Source organism: Asterias rubens, chromosome 6 (genome assembly GCF_902459465.1).
Source record: "Asterias rubens chromosome 6, eAstRub1.3, whole genome shotgun sequence".
Lineage (NCBI taxonomy): Eukaryota > Metazoa > Echinodermata > Asteroidea > Forcipulatida > Asteriidae > Asterias > Asterias rubens.
In genome coordinates, this window is record NC_047067.1 from 7,232,864 (window position 1) to 7,255,631 (window position 22,768).

Sequence of the window (22,768 nt, forward strand, 5' to 3'; positions counted from 1 at the left end):
TCCGCCATGCAAGTCCGCTCCAGACACTTTTGCATTAATGCAATCGTGTCCGGGGGGCGCTATGCAAAAACCGTCCGGTGGACATGTGCATGACTGTACATGTATGCGCGCGCGTAAGCGAGCGTGCATGCACTGAACCTACGTATATGCAGCATGAGTATTCACATATTTTATGATTGCAGCGAATACCCAACGACCGAACATTTCCCATGTCATTCATGATCCATGCACCCTTAGCTTGTAAAAAAATGGAGAACGTGTTCCTTCCACCAAGGGCGTTTAATTTACTGCGAGGACGATTTTGCAAGGGGGCGGACACAACTGCATATGCAGCAGAGTCTGGGCGGACACGTTTGCATATGCAAAACCATCCGGCGGACATTATTGCATATGCAACAATGGACATACCTGCATGCGACACCAGCTTTTGACAGAATCATGTTTATAAGAAAATGTGCTCTACGATTCCATGCCTCTAAACTGAGCAATAGAATGTACACATTTACAGGTTTTTGTTCATAGTTAATTTATTCTGACACTTCAGTCGAGTTTGTACACAAAATGAATTGTACGTGTGTAGTGTAAAGTCCAGGTAAACAAATTCAAAGTTAAGGCCTGACTTTTTGCCAACAAACAATAACAACATAATTTGTTGTCTGACATGTCTATCAAAACAACCTAAAAACTCAAATTTCTTTCACAGTACTATGTTTTAAAAACATAATGACGAAAATAAACCAAACATTTTTTTTAAAAAGATGAATATAAACCTACCCTTTTTGGCATAGTAAAATATTAGCTACAGTGTACCATATGTACCTTAAGCCATACAGCGAGTAGCTGCCGACATACTGGCCGACTGCACTCAAATTAAATGTGTGTTCTTGGTATCGAGTACACCATTTGAAACAAAATTAAACTTCTGTTTTGCCACGCTGCAGTTTTCAAGTTGACTGAAAGGGTCTGTAATGACTCTGAACATTAATGGCAATAAAAACCTATTTGGTAAGAAGTACAGAATCTTTGGATAGTATAAAGCATTTTGACAAATTTGTTACTTTGAAGTTCTTCGGTTATGAAAAAAGACACAATTTTTTTCACGCCAAGAATGTTAATCTGAGAAGCATTGCTGAAAGCAATGTTTCTAAGATTATGTATTCCAATTGCATATTATTCTTCCTGTTTGAACATAACTTTCAGGTTTTCTGCAGTAATAATAATAATAATAATAATAATAATAATAATAATAATAATAATAATAATTTGCAAAAACGCTTGCAGAAACGCTACCACATTTTCCACTTTAGTTTGATGGTATATATCTACAACCTAGTATTGAAACAACTAGGGTTCAAATTACCAAACGTTTTCAATGCCTTTCCATCATTAAGTTAACCTTCTACACTGTTCACAGGAAATACAATAACTAAAAGCTACACTACTTGACTCAAATCTTTGTGGGTGGAAGCATAAACAGTCTGGCCCCTGTTATTTATCAGTGTATGTATTCATTACTGAGTGCAGGAAACCAAACTTGTTAGATAAATGTAGCTAGACATGAAGCCACTACATGCATTTCAGAATACAGCTTGACGAAAAAATTCTACATACAGGAATTTCTTTAGCACTTTGAAACACTGAGATATATTGAATAATATTTGCCGTCTTATATTTTTATATAAATCTCTTAAAACTGAGCATGCACACATGTGATTTAGAGTTTTCTTTTTGTTTGCAAAACACCTTTGATGAACAGCTAATTTGTTGATCATTATAACATTCCAAGTACCAGTATGTACATGTTGTGACCCTAAAACCAGCAAACAAACTGTTATTCCAAGCACCTTTCAGAATGCTCAGCAAGTCTGCCTGGGCATCTCCAAATGTCTCCACCTGGTTTATCAGCAAATGTTTCGGCAAATTGAGCTAGTTAAGTTTAAACCTCCTAGTATCAGTAAAATTTGCCAGCGAGTTGGGTGACGTTACAAACAATTTAACTGCACAGGATGGTGGAGCTTGGGAAAGAATAAACTGGTATTATAGCTACATGTATAGTGAGCAATAGGGATCCACAACGTGAATAGCCATCAACTCGAAAGATGACTATTATACACTTTCATCAGGATTTGTAGCCATTTTCCAGGGGAATATTTCCTTTTCCAGGGGAATATTTCCACTTTTTACTAAACTCGCCCGTTGGCTCCAGCTGCTGCTGGCACGATGTCGTGACCTTTGACCTGTTTATCCCAACCACAGGTCATGAGTTTGTTACTGAGTGGGTCCCATGATGCACCACGCACAAAGTCATTGTGGCTGTAGCTCCGGTATCTGTGATGTTGTAAAAAAAAAATATTAACATTTAAAGAAGATGATGGTGACTTTCCAAAGTAGGTGGCACTCCAATTTTCACATTTTTCCAAACCATATAACTTTCCAACCTACATGACTTTCCATACTTGAAAACTTTTCCAACCGGAGAATTTTTGCAATCTCCCCGGGAATTTGCAAACTGAATAACTTTTTGCAAATTTGCAAACTGAATAACTTTTTCCAATTAAATTTTTGGTTTGTACCCTTCACCAATGTGTGATAAGATCAATTTTCCAACAAAAAACGTATTTGACATTCAACACCCAGTGTAAAGGAAGGGTTTTATTGCTGTAACCATCATTCAAATAATCTTTGTTCCTCTGGTGTGGTGACTACATTCGTTGTAGCGAATGAACCCGATTAATGCTAGTTAGCCACTGGCCAAACATAAAATACCAAAAACATAACCTGCGGGCTTAACAGTGAAGACTTTGAAGGAGACAGACAGACTATTCTACTTACATTTGTTTGAGTTCTGGCTGGAGTTCTGTGACAGCGACCGTGCAATCGTCTGATGTGGACGCTAACCATAATGGGCTACAAACCAACATGATACACATCAAAATTAAAGAAAAACTTCAGTAGTAAACTTGCAGGTACAACAATGTATAAAACTCTTTTGGAGAAGTGTTGATTCTGAGAAGAACCGTTGTGGTCTTGGCGTTCTGAACAGTGTACTCTGCTTGTCTTTAGTACCAAAAGATCAAAATAAATTAATTTCAAAACCATAGAGGATTAAAGACTCTCCAATGAGGGTCTTAGTCATGCTGTTATCTCCAGAGAAAATCAAAGACAGTTGTTTTTAATCATCAAACTGATTCTGGGAATATAACCAGGAATGTTTCAAAGGAAAAACCTTGTCCAAGTATTGAATAAAAATGTAGTTGCAATGTCAAGTAAGACTTTAACACTCAGCATAGGAGTTAGTCAACAATTTGCAGTAACACCGTGTGCTTCTGATTACCAACTTTTAAACAGCGTAGGGTCTTAAAGAAAACAAAATGTGCCACCAGCTCTTAAGTCTTCACAGAACTCGCGCTTTTCAGATCAAATCTTTATCATAAGTGCATTAGATAGTGTTATTACGAAACTTAGGTGCAATATTATGTCCCATTATGTACAAACACTTATACTCACTTCTTTGGTGAGAATGCTAGCCTATGTATAGATCTAGTATGGGCAGTCGTCAGTCTGGTGCCTGTACTGTCTGCTCTGGAATCCTGAAGTACTATCTTGCCCGTCTCATCACCTACGAACAAAACCAAATTTACAATACAGATAAGTGTTGTAGCCACAGTGGGCGGTGTCGGGTTGGCCTACAGGCTTTGGACAAAGGCTCAAGGAGATTTTGGAAATATCCTGATTTCTTGCATTGAGAGCAGTGTTGTAGCCACAGTGGTCGGTGCCGGGCGGGCTTACACACAGGACTCACAAGTTTCACCCAGGACTCTAAAGCAAAATACATTGTGCTGCCCAGTACAGATTTCCCCCAGATTGCACTTCAAGAATGATGGCCCTTTATCTAACACGTCTAAAAATTACTAATTTTGTTGAACCGCTCTCCCCTTGGTAGACTAAATTGAATTTATTATAGCCAACATATAAAATTGGTCTAGCACAGATTGCAAGAGTGATGCAGTTATGAACTCCTTGTGCTTCTCTTTGGTTACTTTTTGAGAGATGGTTTTAAATGTGTTGTCCCTTACCTACGGCGAACACGTGTGTTTCTCCAGGCTTCCAGGCAGTACATGTTGGCAGAGATGTTCCAGAGGGTCGGCTCAGCTTTCTGGCTGGTTTAGGTTTCCTCAAGTCCCACAGTAAAACAGAACCATCCTGCAGATGAAAACAGAAGAGATAATGATAACCAATCAAATTGACAATGAATCCTACAACACTTGAGCTATTTTATCTCTCACAAGAAACGTGCTGGGTTCTTCAATCTACATTAAATAACACACAAGATCTACATCCTCGTCCCATACTGATGATTTGAAAAGGCTCAGACTACCCATCCGATCCATTTGACCGGTACAAGAAATGGTTTTCCATCCCAGTTCAGTTCACCTTGTACAACATTAGCCACCCAACCCATGCCAACACATAGACAGACCCGCCATCAAAGTAATGACAGCTCTCAATTGAGCAGACAAGAGGCGAAATGGAGCCACAGATTTTATGTATTATTTTTCTATTTGCTCTTTTCTATGACTAAGTACTCTACGTGCTCTATGGCTACGAGCTAAGCATTCTATGTGCTCTTTTAGTAAGAGCTAAGCACTCTATGTGCTCTTTTTGTAAGAGCTAAGCTATCTATGTGCTCTTTTTCTATGAGCTAAAAGCATTCTATGTGCTCTTTTTGTAAAAGCTAAGCATTCTATGTGCTCTTTTTCTATGAGCTAAGCACTCTATGTGCTCTTTTTGTAAGAGCTAAGCATTCTATGTGCTCTTTTTCTATGAGCTAAGCACTCTATGTGCTCTTTTTGTAAGAGCTAAGCATTCTATGTGCTCTTTTTCTATGAGCTAAGCACTCTATGTGCTCTTTTTGTAAGAGCTAAGCATTCTATGTGCTCTTTTTCTATGAGCTACCCTTCTATGGTGCTCTATTTCTATAAGCTAAGCATTCTTTGGCTCCATTTCTAAGAGCTAAGCATTCTGCATGCTTTTTCTACGAGCTAACCCTTCTGTGTGCTCTATTTCAATGAGCTAAGCATTCTGTGTATGAGCTAAACATTCTGTGTGCTCTATTTCTATGAGCTAAATATTCTGTGTATGAGCTAAACATTCTGTGTGCTCTATTTCTATGAGCTAAACCTTCTGTGTGCTCTATTTCAATGAGCTAAGCATTCTGTGTATGAGCTAAACATTCTGTGTGCTCTATTTCAATGAGCTAAGCATTCTGTATATGAGCTAAACATTCTGTGTGCTCTATTTCTATAGAGCTAACCATTCTGTTTTATTATGTGTGCTTGATTTTATGAGGTAAGCATTCTGTGTGCTCTATTTCTATTTGAGCTAACCATTCTATTTGCTCCATTTCCATGAGCTAAGCATTCCATGTGCTCTATTCCTAAAGATTAATACAAACCTGTGAACATGAGAGAAACACTTCTAGCTCGTTAGGGCTGCATGTGATGCATTCCACTTTGGATGTATGCGCTCTCAGAGTCAATACAGACGCTTGTGTTGCTAGATCCCAAACCTTTATTCTGCAGATAGAAAAATGTTCAAAAGGAAATACAGTCATTTCAAGAGAGGGTAAGGATAACAAACTGATTATTCATGGCATCTCAAATTGATGCAGACCTTTTTCCCAAGGCTGGACGACCTCTTCAACTGTCACCAGGGACATGTTGTCGCCTACCCCATCAGCTGAAACAGGGTTATCCCCTTGGCAGTGCGTAAGGATGTAGGCATGTGTATCATCCACTAGGAGACTGGCTGGTAGAGCAGAATGCACTACCTTCCTTGTAATTCTTAATGTTTTTCGTTTTTTTAAATTTTTTATCTCTGTATTTTAAACTCAATTCAGCTTGTAGCTGCGATGTTTGAATGTGTTTTAATAAACCAATAATATATTCCCAACTTTTACGAACCAATTATGGTGAAGTGCCTTCCCCATTACAAAAGATTTGATGATTGTGACATTTTCTAGCATGAAAAAACTTAAGAATCAAATGGAAAAATGGTGGTCGTCTGGCAATGTTAACTCAAGACAAAACCCTGTAAATATTTAAAGGTTTGCCATTGTGGTGAAACCACATACAAACACAGGCACCTATCTACTCCCAGGTGCAGGGAAGCAATTTATGGTGTCTCATACTCACAGTTTATCAGATGATCCGCTGATGATTCTGGTCTTGTTGGAGTTGATGCTAATACTGTGCACGGCGTTGTCGTGCTCGTATAAATAGAACAAGTTCCTGAAGGCACTGCGGCTGTTTACAAGTTGCCAGACTTCGATTGCACCTGTCAGGGTTGGGAGAAAAATCAAGGGGTTAGCCTTGGCAATATTCTCCAGCGAGTTGACCAACCCCTTCAAGTCACTTAACTGTTCAAACAGGTTATTTATGGTAGCGCAACTGTGTACAGAACTAACTGTGTACATTACGTGCGTTGTGGCATACAGTTGCAGACTCTCTCTATCCTTCAGTACCATGAATTATATTGAATGTCAGATTAGCAGGAGGCAGAATTCTTAATAATCTGATTTGATTCTTAATGTCACTAACAATAGAAGACTAAAGTAGACTAGAGTTTTCAAAATGCTCAGCATTTCACATATAAAATGTCTGTCCTGTAAGATAAAGGTTTTTTTTCTGGGAAATGTCCTCCAAAATGTGTGTGTTTTTTTGTGGTTTTTTTTTTTTTGGGGGGGGGAGGGGCTGAGAGTTTACCATGTTCGCAAGACAAGTGTAAAACGGTCATCAAACTTTTCATGAATAAGTTTTCTCCGATCTGTCTAGTTAGAGTATGAGAAACAGGCTCACGTCTTTCTTGAATCTTAGTCTTAGTTTTTAAAAACGTTTGAAACCCCACCTGAATCAGAGGCAATAGCTACTCTGCATTCATCAATCCATTGGATGTCTGTCACACCGGCTTCTGTCTGGATACCAGCGCTGCATTTACTGATGTCCGGTGCATTACCTGGATCCTCGTAAAACCATAACGACCCCGCCCAAAACTTGCCAGTCAGGCCAGACGAACCCAGCATCAATGAACCATCTGAAAAACAAATCAAACATTAAAAAGATATGGGTTATTAAGAAGTGATGAGACTCGATGCATGAATCCTTAATTTGAAAAAAATATGTCCTGCAACTGCAAGTGCAATCATGAAATTTGGCCCTTGGGAACAAGGGGGACAAATTGTATTGTAAAAGGGCATACAAAACAAACAGACATACATTAAAGTTGAGCACAGACACAGCAGATTCCGATTGCGCAAAGTAATACACTGAATTGACTGTACTGATCAAATACTACTGCACTGTCAATATTATTTAATGAGTACCACTACAAATGATTTCTTTGCATACATACTTTTATATGCTTTATAAATACATTTCCATTTTTTAATTGTGAAATAAAACAATTGGTTTATTAATTATTTACCAAAATTAATGTTTTAATTTGTTATTGCTGTTCATCTCAAAAAATCGGAAATCAGTTTGAAATAGGAACAATATCCCACTATCTATTTAGGGTTAATCATGAACCGCATAGTAATAATAGACCCTACTGAATGTTCTTACGATCCATTTAAATTAATTATTATTTCGTCCGGAAAGTGGGCAACAAATTTTCAGATTCTTAAAAACCACTTTACCTCTGTTGTGTTGAAGAACGTCTAAATATTTTTCCATCGAGGATGGAATGTTACTTGTAGTCATGGTTGCAGCGCTGTGTGAAAAGGTTTAGAGACTCAAAAACTCTACATGTAGAGGGTAGCTGTTGATTTGTTAGCAAGTCTTTTCAGACGAGAAATGGTTCTTCAAACGATCCATGTGTTGAGAGGTAGGTCAGAGTTCAGTGAAAATAGTCTGTACATGAAAAGTGTACTGTGAATGCATTGTGTTACGCGAGAGCGCGGCGAGTACCAGACTCACACCTGTCATTAGACTTGCACCTGTCACGCTCATGTTTCTCTAAATGCATAATAAATGCAACTTGAATTGAAAAGGTAACATTTATTGTCAGGAGTTTTTAACTCTTGTTTTTTAATTGATTGAAGGTTAGGGGTATTGCGATTCATAGATTAGATTGATGTGTTGATTCATAAGAAAAACGGTTGTAGGCCTAATCATATTTTTTGTTATCATGCATTGACCACATAAAAGAAATCGCGATCTTCATTTTGAATTACTACCAAAGATACAATGTGACTTTCAATATGGACTATTAAAACTTCTTCAATTAAATTACCCAGTTTACAAGCGCATAAGCTACTTTACAAAACGCGGCCTGATACGCATAATTTCTTCATCGTTAAAGTATTGATCCCCGGGCCAATATTGTCTTTCAAAATCTTGGCCCGGTGCTGAGTATCTTACTAGTGCTATAGGGTCAAACTTATTTGGCCTGCTCTTGAACTTCAGCGTATATTATGAACATTGCCATTTTACACACCCGCGTTGGTGCATTTTGTCAAAATAATAATAAGGCCTCAGTATTTATTTTTGAACCACGAACGGGTCAAAGTGTACGAATTTGTTGAATATGGTTCGGGGAAAGGGCGCACGCTAGTTCATGATAGCTTATCTGTGGTCATTTTTCCCAAATAATATACTGTGTAAATATACAGTGTGTTGTATAGGCCTATAAGCAATGTCTTTATATCATCATCATGATCATCATTGTCCCAACGAGATTCCATTCACAACGTCACGCCAGAGGTGTTTATCCCTCATCATTTTTGGAAGGTCCTCAATTTCAGACTATGTAATCTTCGATGTGAGTTGAGAGGTGTACAAACCGTCCTCTATAGAGGAAAACGGACAGAGAAAACTTGTTTTCAACAATATAAATATTGTTTACTCTTGCTTTTATATGTGCGCAATTTCTGCCCATTAACCAAAGAGTCCCCAATATGCTAAATGATGATCATTGAGTACCGTGTCAACCTTGCAGATTCTCATTTATACACCTGGGTTTAGAGAAGCACGTTATGATTAAGTGTCTTGCTCGGGGGCAATCTTGTAGTGACCGAGATTTGAAGCCAAACTGTTTGGTCATAAAGGCGGGCATTCTAAATTGATTGCGTTCGAATTCCGTGCCATCTTTTACATGACAAACAGCCTATCAAACAATCTTAAAAACTGACAAAGAAGTAGAACCATTATTTGCTGATTTACTGGGGGAAATCGCACTTTTCTGGTAAATCGTTCTTAGCTATAGGCCCGGCGCCCCGGTCTATTCGACGAAGAAGAAGATCAGTGCACACCATTTGCATGAGTACCTTTTATCAGATTCGGCTCTTGATTTTATTTTTTATTTTATTTTTTTGGAAACACAAATCTCAAAAAAAAGTTGGCCATCCCTTGAACTTTTTTAAAGACAACAACTAACCAACAAAGAAACAAACAAACAAACCATAATGATGATAATGAAGACTATTACAGTAAACATTCATTCAAGTATAAGCGCTTCCACGTCGATAAATGAATGTATTATAATAACAGTTTTAAAATAATGTCAAATCATAGAACAACTTCCAGAAATCATATACGTCTGAGTGCACATGTCCATTGAAATGTATTGCCTTTTGTTTGGCATCATACGCATTAAACTTAACCAAATATTTGTTTAGATCGCACTGATATGACCCAAGTGCAAGCATTCATTTGTCTTCACATAAGAACCGCACAAAATCAACACTACTTTTGCGTCACCAAGAAGAAGTTAGTGTCGTGTTTTTTGTGTAGTTGGTTTGAGGCAGGATCGGTTAAGCATTTAATATCAAGCTTGTTTGAACTGCGTATCGGTTACCAACATATATAACTACCGTTAAAAACTGTATGCGGCCAGTTTGAGAGCTGTTTTTGGAACTTGTTGAATAATTTGAGCAAAATGATTAGCTGTTTTTCTTACACCATGAAGCAATCATTTGGAGTTCACACATGGGTGAGTATTGAAATTCAACTCGCAAGACCGTAACAACGTAGACCCATAGGCCCTAGAACTTTTTTATTTATTGATAATACACAACCTAGTAAGGCATGACATTCCATCATCATTATATGTTTTTCAACATAAAAAATAACATCTCGAATAGCAGATTTGATTTTTTTCCCCCCGAGCTTATAGCTTTCCACAAAATGTTAACCACAGCACGGTTTAAAGGGATTTGTTGTATTTTCATATAGGTAATTTCTTTTTAATGTTAGTATCTAGTCACTTGTGGATATAATTTGTTATAAGCCAATTTATTTAATTCATTAAATCCTAACTAAAACCATACTGATTTGGAATCAAACATCCCCAGTGCTAAATAAACCGATTAACTGCCAATTCAGCAGCAGCTTCGCAATCGAGTTTAATTTCCGGACCAGTTTTCTGGCTCGAGCATAATAACCGGCTACAAACAAGTTGCCGTGTGAGCGTCGAATCGAGAGTGGTCTTAATCTATACACGTCTTTAATGAAAATCAGACAAATAGTTGATTAGCAGACTCATCTAAAAACGCAATCAAAGAATTGCAGCTCTTTCTATATCGGTGAGTTTGGGCTGATGATTAAACCATGGAGGTAGGATATTTAACTTTTTGGTTTTGCCGTGACTGCCTCCCGACTGCCTACAACCCAACGTTGGCGGACATCTCACTAAACCCATTCATTCCTAACAAAAGTATTCCCTGAATAATTTACTCAGGTACCTGCCTAGTCACCCGCTAATACCCTCTTGTTTGGGGTCTGTGCTTAGCCAACTCATTGTATGCTTTGCTTTCAGAACTGTGGTTACCAGTTATACTGCTCAATAGCACTTGAAAGCTACTTGAGGACTGTGTACGGGCTACCTCTCGGAAGTGCTGACGTATTTCACTTCATTAAAAATCTTGGCTGCATACTTGCTTGGAATAACACCATGTTATCTTTGTGATCACCCTGAGAAACAACTGCCGTTGATGGTGAAGATTCTTAGGCCCGCTGGCACCGCTTCTAACCCGCTCAGAAATTGCTGTTTGTCGGTTTGGAAATGTTGTTGTGAACCAGAGTGAACCGACCTTCACAGTGTTACACTTACTCCATCGTTCAGTTCGGACTCTGATTTTTTATTCCTCCATGAATAGACACATTTTGATTTGAGTGACAGTTGAGTCTTCGTTCTTCTGATCTGATCTGATAACAGATGAGCTACCTGATGGATTAATATTGGTAAAGGACCCAAAATAATTGAACACCTGTGGGGGTGACCCCTTGAGTGAAATGAAGACATCGGAGATGCTCTACAGAATGTCTTTGAGAAGTTTGTCATATTTGCCAAAAAGTACTACAAGAATATGTAACCAGCAAACATCATCATAAGGTATTATACCCAGATACAAATAAACATGAAATCTGAATTAGTGATCAAAACCTGGTTGTATTATAAATGGCAAGATAAATGTAAATGATGTTATTTTGGGGGGGAAAGCACAGTGCATTTTCGAAATAAAACCATAAAAACTAAATAGTGGCGAGTGGGTGTTTGAAAGAACCGAACAAACTGTGTTAAATTTATTTTCAGGAAATGTGTACACTTGATTATTTATCAGGCTGCAACACAACTAATCCTAAATACTATAATGGTTAATATTAAAGACACTGGACACTATGGGTAATCTCCAAAGACCAGTCTTCTCACTTAATGTATTTCAACTTATGTATTTTCAACATATGCATAAAATAACAAACCTGTACAGATTTGAGCTCAGTTGGTCGTCGAAGTTGCGAGATAACAATGAAAGAAACACACCACTGTCACACGAAGTTGTGTGCGATGGTTGAATTCGAGACCTCAAAATTCTAAACCTGGAAAAATCAAATTCGTGGAAAATTACTTATTTCTCGAAAACTACGTTACTTCAGCGGGAACCGTTTCACACAACGTTTTGTACTATATTAACCTCTCCCCAATACTCGTTACCAAGTGAGGTTTTATGCTAATAATTATTTTGAGTAACTGCCAATAGTGTCCACTGCCTTTAAAGCCAGTGGACACTATCGGTAAATGTCAAAGACCAGCCTTCTCACTTGCTGTCTCTCAACATATGCATAAAACCTGTGAAAATTTGAGCTTGATTGGTCGTCGGAGTTGCGAGATAACTATGAAAGAAAAAACACCCTTGTCACACGAAGTTGTGTGCTTTCAGATGCTTGATTTCGAGACCTCAAATTCTAGACTTAAGGTCTCGAAATCAAAATTCGTAAGTAATGGAAAATTACTTCTTTCTCGAAAACTACTCCACTTCAGAGGGAGCCGTTTCTCACAAGGTTTTATACTACCAACCTCTCCCCATTACTCGTTACCAAGTAAGGTTTTATGCTAATAATTATTTTGAGTAGAGAAAAATCAAAATAAACATAATTATGCTGTTAGAATAACACCAATGCAATCTTCAGAAATAAGTGTTATTTTAACACCTTATGGTGTAAAATTTGATTATTTGTTTCGGTTGGATTAAATGTAACAACACCTATGGTAATACGAGATGTTTAATTTGCATCGGGGATAAAGAATATTATTTTTTTGTCACAGGCATGTTATTCGGGTCGGGTTCGAATCCAACCCGAGTAATATCCCTGTGATCACAGGCGTCACAGGCATGTTACTCGGGTCGGGTTCGAATCCCACCCGAGTAACATGCCTGTGATATTTTTTGTCACAGGACTCGGGAAAGTACTGAACACCTATGGTGTCAATAGTATGCCTCGGTTTTTGCAGTGTAGAACTGGAAGATCCACCTCGGCACTATTTGTATTCTTTATGTCATTGCTAAATCAAAATGAGCAAGTTATGTTATATAATGGACGTGCACTACATCGATGACCAGTAGCTAAGATTCATAATGTACGGCAAATCTTACACTGCAGACAAAATAATTGATAAGTTAAAATTTACACCATGGGTGGTGGTGTCACATGGTTATAGATATCGAGAAAAATTATCAAAATTTACACTTAAAAACACTAGACACTATTGGTAATTGTCAAAGACATAGTCTTCACAGTGTGTGTACATGTATATCAACATATGCATAAAATAACAAACCTGTGAAAATTTGAGCTCAATCGGTCGTCGAAGTTGCGAGATATTAATGAAAGAAAAAACACCCTTGTCACACCATGGTCACACGAAGTTGTGTGCTTTCAGATGCTTGATTTCGAGACCTCAAATTCTAAATCTGAGGTCACGAAATCAAATTCGTGGAATATTACTTCTTTCTCGAAAACTACGTCACTTCATGGCGGGAGTTTTTTCTCACAATGTTTTATACCATCAACCTCTCCCCGTTTCTCGTAATCAAGAAAGGTTATATGATAATAATTATTTTGAGTAATTACCAAAAGTGTCCACTGCCTTTAACACAGTTAAAATAACACACATTTCTGCCAACACAATTGCACTGTGTTATTTTATGAAACACCCTGAGGATAGTTTTGATCCTAATGTGACAACACCCATATTGTACAAAACATAAACAATGCTTTTACTGAAAATGGGTGCACTTAGTAGGATGAATTGTCAACAGTTTGGTTGAATGGTGTGGTTCTTAAAAAACAGATTTTTTGAACGAATCTACTCTTCAGAAAAGCAATGACGACGTGGTCTAAATGCAAAAGAGTGAAACAGCACTATTTGAAGAGCCATATTAGGGACAACTCTTTTCCGAGTTGTCTTCCACTCTCTTAGATTTAAGTTTGAATCTTTTTGAGTGATTTTTCACTCTGTCCTGGAGTGAAACCACGAGAGTGGGCCTCTACATGCTATTAAGGCTACAAACCCGCAATCAACAACAAAAACACAACTTTTTGCCAATTTTCAAGGACACAATTCGATTGATTTTTTTTTCTTTTTTCAATTGAGTGATTTTGTTGACGTTCTCATCAAGCTTATTTCGATTGTTGACAATCAAAATAAAAACAACTGTGCTGTGTGTGTTCTTCAAAATGCTATTTGCTCTGCCTTTAAAGAAATAAAAACGGACCTTATTTATGTTGGGATGGGGTATGTATTATATATACTCCGGTTCTTTTTTTCTTTATACAATGTAAGGCCAGATCCTCTATTTTGCCAACACTTCCATTTCACGATCTACTGCATGTAATCATTATTGAAAGTCTACTTGTTCCATATGTAAAGTATTTTTATACATCTTTACAAATTGTAAGTTTTGATCGTTTTGTCAAATACTTTCTTTACTATTATTTATTTCTATGCCAGGAAAGTGCACATAGAACTGACCCTAAATGTTCCGAAGTCCCACATGTGCGTCTGATGTGATACCACGGTACAATGGGCAACCGTGGCAACTGGTATCAACAAAATCTCTCCCCGGCCGCACCACCCAACACCGGTTATAGAATGAATGGGGGTAGCAATGCGCCATCGACAACCCCGAATAATTGTCCCAGCAGAGACTCAAACACCAACAAGTTTGGCAGCCCGTACTTCGACAGGCGAGGGGCTTTCACGCATCACGGCCGACCGGCAAAAGAGATTTCGGGCTGGGAGGGCCCCCCGCTGGTGACGTCTGCTTTGTCCTCGGTGTGTTGGGCTGCCAATGGTATTCAACGAAATACGCCACAAAGACGGTAAGTTATAATTAAAAAGCAATCTATTTTTCGTGTGAAAGGAGTTATTTTGCATTATTGGCAAGATAAATACCAAAAGTGACCCCACGTAAAGGGTTATCATATTTTTATGCCATAAAACTCTGTTGAACTTATAATTGTTTGATTTGCGAAAAGGGTGTTCTTTGAGATCAATCAAACCTTAACTAGATTTGGGGAAGGAAATCGAAGGCCACACAAATCAAATCAAATTTGTATACATCATGAGTTGTAAACATGTACATTGTTTAGTCACCAAATAACCTCATGTTTAATTGATTTTTCATATAAATATTGTTATTTTACTTCAAAAAAACGTCAAAAAATAACTTACTACAAAATTTCAAAAAAGACATATGACCGCGACACAAATTATTTTTGTAAATCACAGCAACCTTGCATGCATGGATGTAATCGAACTTTACAAAATGGCACAAACAAAGTTGAATCACACGCCCTCTGTTGCCCATGTCTTGAGCAGCGTTTAGCAGACATCTTGAGATCACTGCATATCGACACCCCATTTTTAAACCATTTCAAGGCTTCGTATTGTTCTTTTTTGTGGTAGAGACATTGTCATCGATCGCTCCATATAGAATGACATAAAGGATGACTCTAGAAGTCCCACTAGTTTCCCTAATCAATATTTCTTCGTCGTGGTACATGATGTCCATGAATTTTGAATAAGATGGAGGGGGGACTTGGTGTTTTGGAAATGTTCAATAGAAATTCTTTAGTAATTTTGTGTGAAAACGTTTTTCTGTTTTGTGGTTGCTTGAGCTTAATTTACTTGATTTTGAAAAGCATAGCAATCCTGTTGCGGGCAGCTCTTCCCCCATTCAAGACAAACTGTCTAACAATCTGTCTCATAGCAAAACTTGTAAAATATGAAACAAAAATCAATGGTTGTAGAAAGCCTTACAAGTTTCTGTATCGATTGCGACATGGTTCTAATCGACGTCTGCCCTGGGCCGTGATTATGTGAAACAAAACCGTCTCTTCAAAGTTATCGATACGACATGTTTGTAACATCACTCTGGTATTGTCCGTGTATTTGTTTCGTCTGTGGTTCGATGTATAATAGAATACCACCAACCATGGAGGCAGGAAAACACAACATCCGTGCTCCAACCATGTTTAACATCGACGCAAGGAAACTCCTCTATCCTGCATTAACGTACGTCGGATGCTCATAGAAACTTGGATAAACAGGAGAATGTATAAATTTGGTAACTCCATGAGATTTGATTATAGAAAGTCTCAACTGCAGCTGGTCTTCACCTGGCGATTTCATGTTGGTATCTCCGGTTCTTACAACTCGACAACAAAACTGTTTAGAGACTCTCTCTTCTTTCTCGGGAACACAGAACTCGAAAACTATTGCTATTACCCTGTTGTGTGGGTTTTCCTGCACCAGATGTCTCGTATAAGTACTTTGACCCAGGAAACATCATGGTCGAACAATACATAGAGTGATGATCTGTTTACAATTTATTACAAAATAAATACCAAAATGTCAGCCGTCGGAGAAAGTAAAGTTGACTTGAACAAGACAAACTTTGAGAAAGGAAATCTACTAACTTAGGGGTATATTGTCTGTTAGGATAGTAACAGCATTGGGCACAAAGTGGAGCAAATTTCAGACGTACAACTAGGAAGGTGTCATTGATTTTGTTGAACAAAACATAACGAAGAAAATTGTTGGTCATTATTGGTACTGTTACAGTCGCTGCTTTTGACGGCCATTTTGAATCAACCTTTATGAACGGTGTATCAGCAGGGTATAAACCCCAAAACCTCTGAAGACTGTGCGTGCAAAGTGAGGAAATTGCACAGGAGTTGTCATTCTTACACCAGTGACCTGTTTGTGTATTATGTGCTTTAACAGCCAATTGTGTTGCTCTCAGATTTTGGAGTATAAACAACCAACGTTGTCAACTATTAATTTTTTACAAGCAATGAGTTTTGAAGTGATGATAAATGAATTGGAAAACCCGAAGGACAAAGTCTAGTGTGTTCACGTTGGGACACTTGAGGGGATCTGAAGAGCGGTTTCGGGCTGAGCAAACGATCAACATTTAGGATTTTGAGATTCGGGGCTTCGGCGAAGTGTCGACGATAAAGAACAATGTTGCTGATGAATATCACGAGCTATCAAAGAGAGATTCAATGGGATTTTATGAGTGCGGCTTTCCTCATCTATACAAGAGAGAAATGACCTTTGTATGAAACTCAATGTGGATCATGAGAGGTCATGTTGAACGTACACGGCTACCGCCATTGGTTGATCTGTTTTCGGCTGTCAGGCGGTCGGTATGCAAGAAGGCTCCTGCGGAACGCTCACTGCTGGGTGCTGAGGCGGTCGCAGTGGATGGAGAGCAGGATGGGGAGTCGGGGAAATGGGAAATTATTACGTGCGTCACTTGTGGTTGTCCGTTGGCGATTCTGGGCTGCGAGTCACAGGAACCAGTGATATCAGCTGACATGCTCAATTGGTAAGCGATTGTGGACAAGGCTCTCTGGAAGAATTGATAACTTGCAATCACTTTTTTTAATAACTTAATCCAACTTCTGTTGACATCTCTTACTGACGTCATCTTCGTTGTTGTTGTTGTTGTTGTTGTTGTTGTTGTTGTTGTTGTTGATGCTGTTGTTGTTGTTGTTGTTGTTCTTGTTGTTGTTGTTGCTGCTGCTGGTGTTGTTGTTGCTGCTGCCGCTGTTGTTGTTGTCGTTGTTGTTTACGTTTTTATGTACGTTTTTATGCACGTTTTCTTTTCATTTGATTGAAAGGGGGTTGAGAAAAGTCAAATGTTACTTTCATTTGGTCGATAGAAATGTTAAACAGTTTGTTCTTTATCTGCTCATGCTGTTATTTGATCATAAACTTGGCACGCCTTAAAAACTTTTTAAGAAATTAGATTAAGATTTATGTTTAAAAAATAATAAATAAAAAACTAAATAGTCTACGGCTTACGTATCGTTAGTCAGTTCAGTGACTCATTTAAAAGTTTCAAGCATTGCGTACAAAAACATAACATGCATACAATGCGAAATTAAGCAAATAGACGGCGGTCTGTGTAATGAGCTAAAAGTTGGCCAACAGCACCATTAAGCTGTAATAATGTGCATTTGCATTGGCGACGTTATAGATACGAAATTTATGCATTGTTTAGAATGATTCGGAGTCGGGGGCAATGTCTCCTACCTGAATAATTAAAATCAACTTACTGTATAGCCTTGGCAAGCTGAAACCCCCAGGCAACAATTATACAGTGTTTAGCCTCCATTGGGGTTAAATCGTAATACAGTAACGTCCATTTCACTGGTTTTGCTTGTTATATGCCTACACGGCGTCTAAAAAGCGATTGTTTTCATCCTTATACTGTGGCTGTGCCGAGATGTAGAACAAAGAGCTACTCCATTAGCTTTTCCCCTCGTACTGTATCTCTTTGGAACTCCTTGCCTGGTGCATGTTTCCCTTCATCCTATGATCTACCATCTTTTATAAGAGGAATACCAATTCCTACCTTCAGCTCCATTGAGTTTCTGCATTTCTATGTTTTCTTCCTTGTAGCACTTTACCTAGAGTGGCTTTGAGCCTTGTTTTGGGCGAACTTGCATAACAATTTTTTTTAAATCAATCATTGTCTTGCCGAGAATTCCGCGGTTCTGGTCCCCACTGGGCTCTGATACAGTCCGTATTGGTTTTTGGAACCGTTCGACTGTTTTAATCCTATCTTAACGTAGATGCATACAATAAAACTAACATGTGAAAATTCGTGAGCAATTCAGCATATAGCTGCGATTCATGTTGTTCAAAAAGAACACTATAAAATGAAATAATAAAAAACGCACACAATTCTGTTTCGGTAATGACATCTTTTAAAGACCAAGTCAACACTTCGATTGTTTTCAACTTGTTATAAATAATAGTTAAATACAACAAAATTATCCTGTGAAAATTTAATATCAGAGGAGGTCGCGTTTTTTTTGCCGAATGTTCACGCAGGAAGAATAATCCCTCCACGTAAATACACAAACTGAGAAACGTAACTGACAGTATGGCTAACGTTTCCAATATTCAAATTGTGCGCCATAACAAACAAAAAAATATTTTTAAATAAACCACATAACTTCGAATAATAGGTGAAATATTTCTCAAAATGTTTTTTACTATCAAAATCTGCTGTAGGCTGAACCAAAAGTTTTAATTTATTGTCATTGATTTAAAAAGTGATTACCACTCGTATACCTTCCCTTTATTAAGGTGGAAGGGTTGCAAAATATTCGTTGGTTTATGATTTGAAGTGTTTTTTACTTACACTCAAAACGATAAATAAATCCATGGAGTGAAAATGCGAAAGGTTCCAAAACGGAGAAACATTACAGAACCAGTTCGGGGACTTGCGAAACTTGTACCGGTTGATGTTGGGCTGAACAAACGTGAATATGCCAACCTCCCTTTTCAGTTATTTGTTCATGGCCTAATGAATGATCCCGTTTGTTTGTGTGTTTTCAGGAGCTGGCCAAGTCAGACACGACAATCAGCCCGAATACCATCTGTACATCAGCACCAACATCAGCAGACGACAATCCACAGAGAAAATACAGTCAACCTCTCCCCTTCCCGCCAAGTGCAATCTCAAACCACCCACTACCGCATACAACACCCCAACTCACGCAACCTACGAAGATCCAAGACGTGTGCGGAGTTTTCATACGCGGGACAGACGCACCGGAGTGACGGTTCGATCAGTACCCTGCCAGAGGTACCTCGCAACGGTACTACTACTACATCCCGGGAAGGGACCGCTTTCTTTACGACATGTAACGGACTTCACGAACGGACTGCTGCTCTGAAAAGTTTATCCAGTAATCCCAAACTCCAAGTGGAAACTATCAATGGAACAACAAGGATTTTCAGAACACAAGACAGGCGACCGCGGTCTCTCCCAAGTAAGTTCTCCGAATCGCCCCAAAGTGACATTGCATCTGCAGATTTTTCCGAGCCACAGGAAAAGGTGATTTACGTCTCGAAACACGGCTATCACCCTCGGAGTAAGTCACCAACTTACCCCGTCTTGATCGGTACAAAAGACACGTTAAATTTAGCACTGTGTAAGAAACTGTGGAGGATCAGACGTGATTTGGAGGGACGAAAAGCGCGGGAAAATTCGGTGATCTTCAGCGAAGTCTCGCAGTCGGTACACGACGACAGCGAAGCCGAGAAATGGTACGAGATTATGTTTGACGAACACGAGCAGGACGATGAGGAAGACGACCACGACATGACCGCCATTGAGAGCCTCCGATTGGCTAATGAAGAAGGCGAGTTTGCGCAGTTGGACGAGTCTATCAGCACGCAGTACCCGCGACCCCGTGTCGATCTTCACTTCGACAGGAAGTACTTGAAGGAGCACATCAATGACTGGGCGATACTCGGTATTGATATCGAAGAGGAAGAATTGAAAACAGGTCAGAGGTTACAGACTGCTTCCGTTGCTAGACCGACGTCGGCACAGAACGGTAGAAAACCAAGAGTGCCGACACAAACCACCACCAGGGTAAAAATATCACACAGGGAATCTTCGCTTGGTGTCAAGAAAGTGGCAAAGGACAGACAGGAAAACAGAGTGACCAAGCTCCCAGCCGTTCCGACCGCACGAAGGGCGTTCCACGCGAGAAACAATCACAAGAAGAAAGGAAAGAAAACAAAGAAGCCACATCTTGCCGTAGACAGTGACGACGAGCTCTTGCCTGCCCTCATGAACGGAGACAGAGACTCTCGGACACCGTCTCCAACCCTCGAGTTTCCTCCTCACGAACCAAATCTGGAACTGGACGACATTGACCGACGGAAAAGCTTAGTGTCAAAGTATCTCAATTCACCATCACCGAATACGAACCGTGTTGAAGAGCCGATTCAAACAGAACCTAAACCGGAGGATGATGCAGTTAAGCCACCGGAACCAGACGAGGACAAACCAAAGGAACTCACAGAGAAGGAGAAATTCGTCTTGATGCGAAAGAGAATGGACGAACGCAAAGCCGTCATGCAGAAACGCAGAGAAGACTTCATGGACTTCTCTATGCTCGGTATCAAGTCACAGAGACGGCGCACTCAGGACGGAGGGGCGCCCGCTGGTGGTAAGAACAGTTTAGGCAGCCTGATGTCGACACGTTTGGAATCCATGGCAACGTTCAAGACGAGGAAGTACCGGGGAGAAGAAGTCGATGATGATGATGAACATGATGACGACGATGATGATGACGATGATGAATCTGACGTTGAGGGCGTAGGTTCATCAGATGATGAAGACACTTAAGTTGACGAGACCAACCTAAACATAACTGTTTTGGCCCTGGACACGTTTGGTAATTTATAAAGGCCAGTATTCATACTTGGTGTATCTCAACATATGCATAAAACAACAAACCTGTGAAAATTTTTACTCATTTTGTCATCGAAATTGCAAGAGAATATTGCAAGATAAAACACAAGCTTGTTGCACAAATTTGTGTGCTTTCAGATGCCTAATAAAAGGCTTCAGGCCTAATGTATTTTATTATTTTGAGTGAGAAATTACCTCTTTTACCAAAACTACATTAGTTCAGAGGGAGCCGTTTCTCAAAAAGTGTTATACTGTTGATAGCTTCCACTGCTCGTAACCAAGGAAGTTGTTATGCTATTAACAATGGTTTTGAGTAATTACCAAAAGTGTCCACAGTGCATATAAAACATTGGGGGCCATCGTGACACAAACGTCTAGCTCTCAGCGAACTCATAATTTGTAACACAGGAAGCTATAAAACCACCATATTTATATAAATAAATACCTTGTATTTTAAGCTTGTGTTATGTGGCACATGTTTCTATAATACATAATGACATTCACAAGAAAGGTTCAAACATTCTTTCAGCTCGACTGTGAGAAGGAATAATGCATTTTGTTGAAAAGAAAAATTACCCTCATCTGAGTACATGTTTGTTAAAAGACTTTTTCACAACCAACGCTGAGACTCAAAGCAAGGCAGAAAGTCTGTAACGCCTTTTTCTCGTAAGGTATTCTTTTTGTAAAAAGCACCGTACATGATCCTTGTTTTCGATTGCAACTGAAAATAGTACATCAACAACTGCGAAAAAAACCCAGAAGTGTTGAATTTATGCACATTTTTATTTCGTTTCGTAATATTGTTAATAAAAACAACACGAATCGCAGCCAAATGCCGAATGGTTCATTCATTGCAATGACAAACATTAAACAGGAACATTTCAAACACAATTTGTTAAAGGAAAGTGTAAAATATTAATTACATCGAGGACATTATAATTAATGTGGTTTCTACCCGCGGTGGTTGATGCAAGCTTTGTCTAGCAGTGATTTCCGATCATGCAGTATATAACAAAATGGTAGCTTTGTGGATGTTTTGCTCTGAAATAAGTAAAACTTTAAAATAAACATTACATTATAGTGTTTACTAATGATTAACACAGTGCTCATGTCATGAGCTTGCCCTTTAAAATCATGTCACCATACAGTGTTTTGTTTACACGGCGGGCACTTTGGTCGAAATCAATTAATATTAGCGCGTACTCGTGCGTAGTATCCAATCAGTAATTACTGTATGAAGCAATTAAATTAGATGTTAATTGTTAACATTGGGCTATTGTCTACGGAAGAGTTTTGCCGCTACATTAATAAAACAAATCTCTCTCTTATCGTGTACGTACAGTTATGGTGTACGTACACAATCAGTGTTTGGTTCATCGTGTACGTACACGATAATATGGGAGATATTGTTTTGATTCATGTGCCGGCATAACGCTTCCAAAATTGTGCACCAATACTTTGAAATGCAATGGGTTTAGCAAGACTGCCGGTGTCGCATGCAATTATGTGCTCTATGCAATACTATTCGAAAGGACATTATTGCATATGCAATAAAGTCCGCCGGACGGTTTTGCATATGCAATTGTGTCCGCCCGGACACATTTGCATATGCAGTTGTGTCCGCCCCCTGTTGATATTGTAAACATAAATGAAAAGATCGAATGTATTTTTATGTTTAACTTCTTTGTGGTTTTTGAC

At 38.8% G+C, this 22,768-nt stretch overlaps 2 protein-coding genes across 2 annotated transcripts; one reads left to right on the forward strand and one right to left on the reverse strand.

The window, feature by feature from the left end:
- Positions 1-509: 509 nt before the first annotated feature.
- LOC117291800 (methylosome protein 50-like) lies at positions 510-7,882 on the reverse strand. Its single transcript, XM_033773716.1, has 8 exons — positions 7,697-7,882; positions 6,907-7,092; positions 6,195-6,336; positions 5,456-5,576; positions 4,077-4,203; positions 3,508-3,619; positions 2,833-2,907; positions 510-2,328 (listed from the first exon to the last, which is right to left on the reverse strand). The coding sequence occupies exons 1-8, from the start codon at positions 7,758-7,760 to the stop codon at positions 2,184-2,186; spliced, it is 972 nt and encodes a 323-aa protein (XP_033629607.1). The 5' UTR covers positions 7,761-7,882; the 3' UTR covers positions 510-2,183.
- Positions 7,883-11,243: 3,361 nt separating this feature from the next.
- LOC117291602 lies at positions 11,244-21,112 on the forward strand. Its single transcript, XM_033773419.1, has 3 exons — positions 11,244-11,391; positions 14,290-14,660; positions 19,198-21,112. The coding sequence occupies exons 2-3, from the start codon at positions 14,362-14,364 to the stop codon at positions 21,002-21,004; spliced, it is 2,106 nt and encodes a 701-aa protein (XP_033629310.1). The 5' UTR covers positions 11,244-11,391; positions 14,290-14,361; the 3' UTR covers positions 21,005-21,112.
- Positions 21,113-22,768: the final 1,656 nt, after the last annotated feature.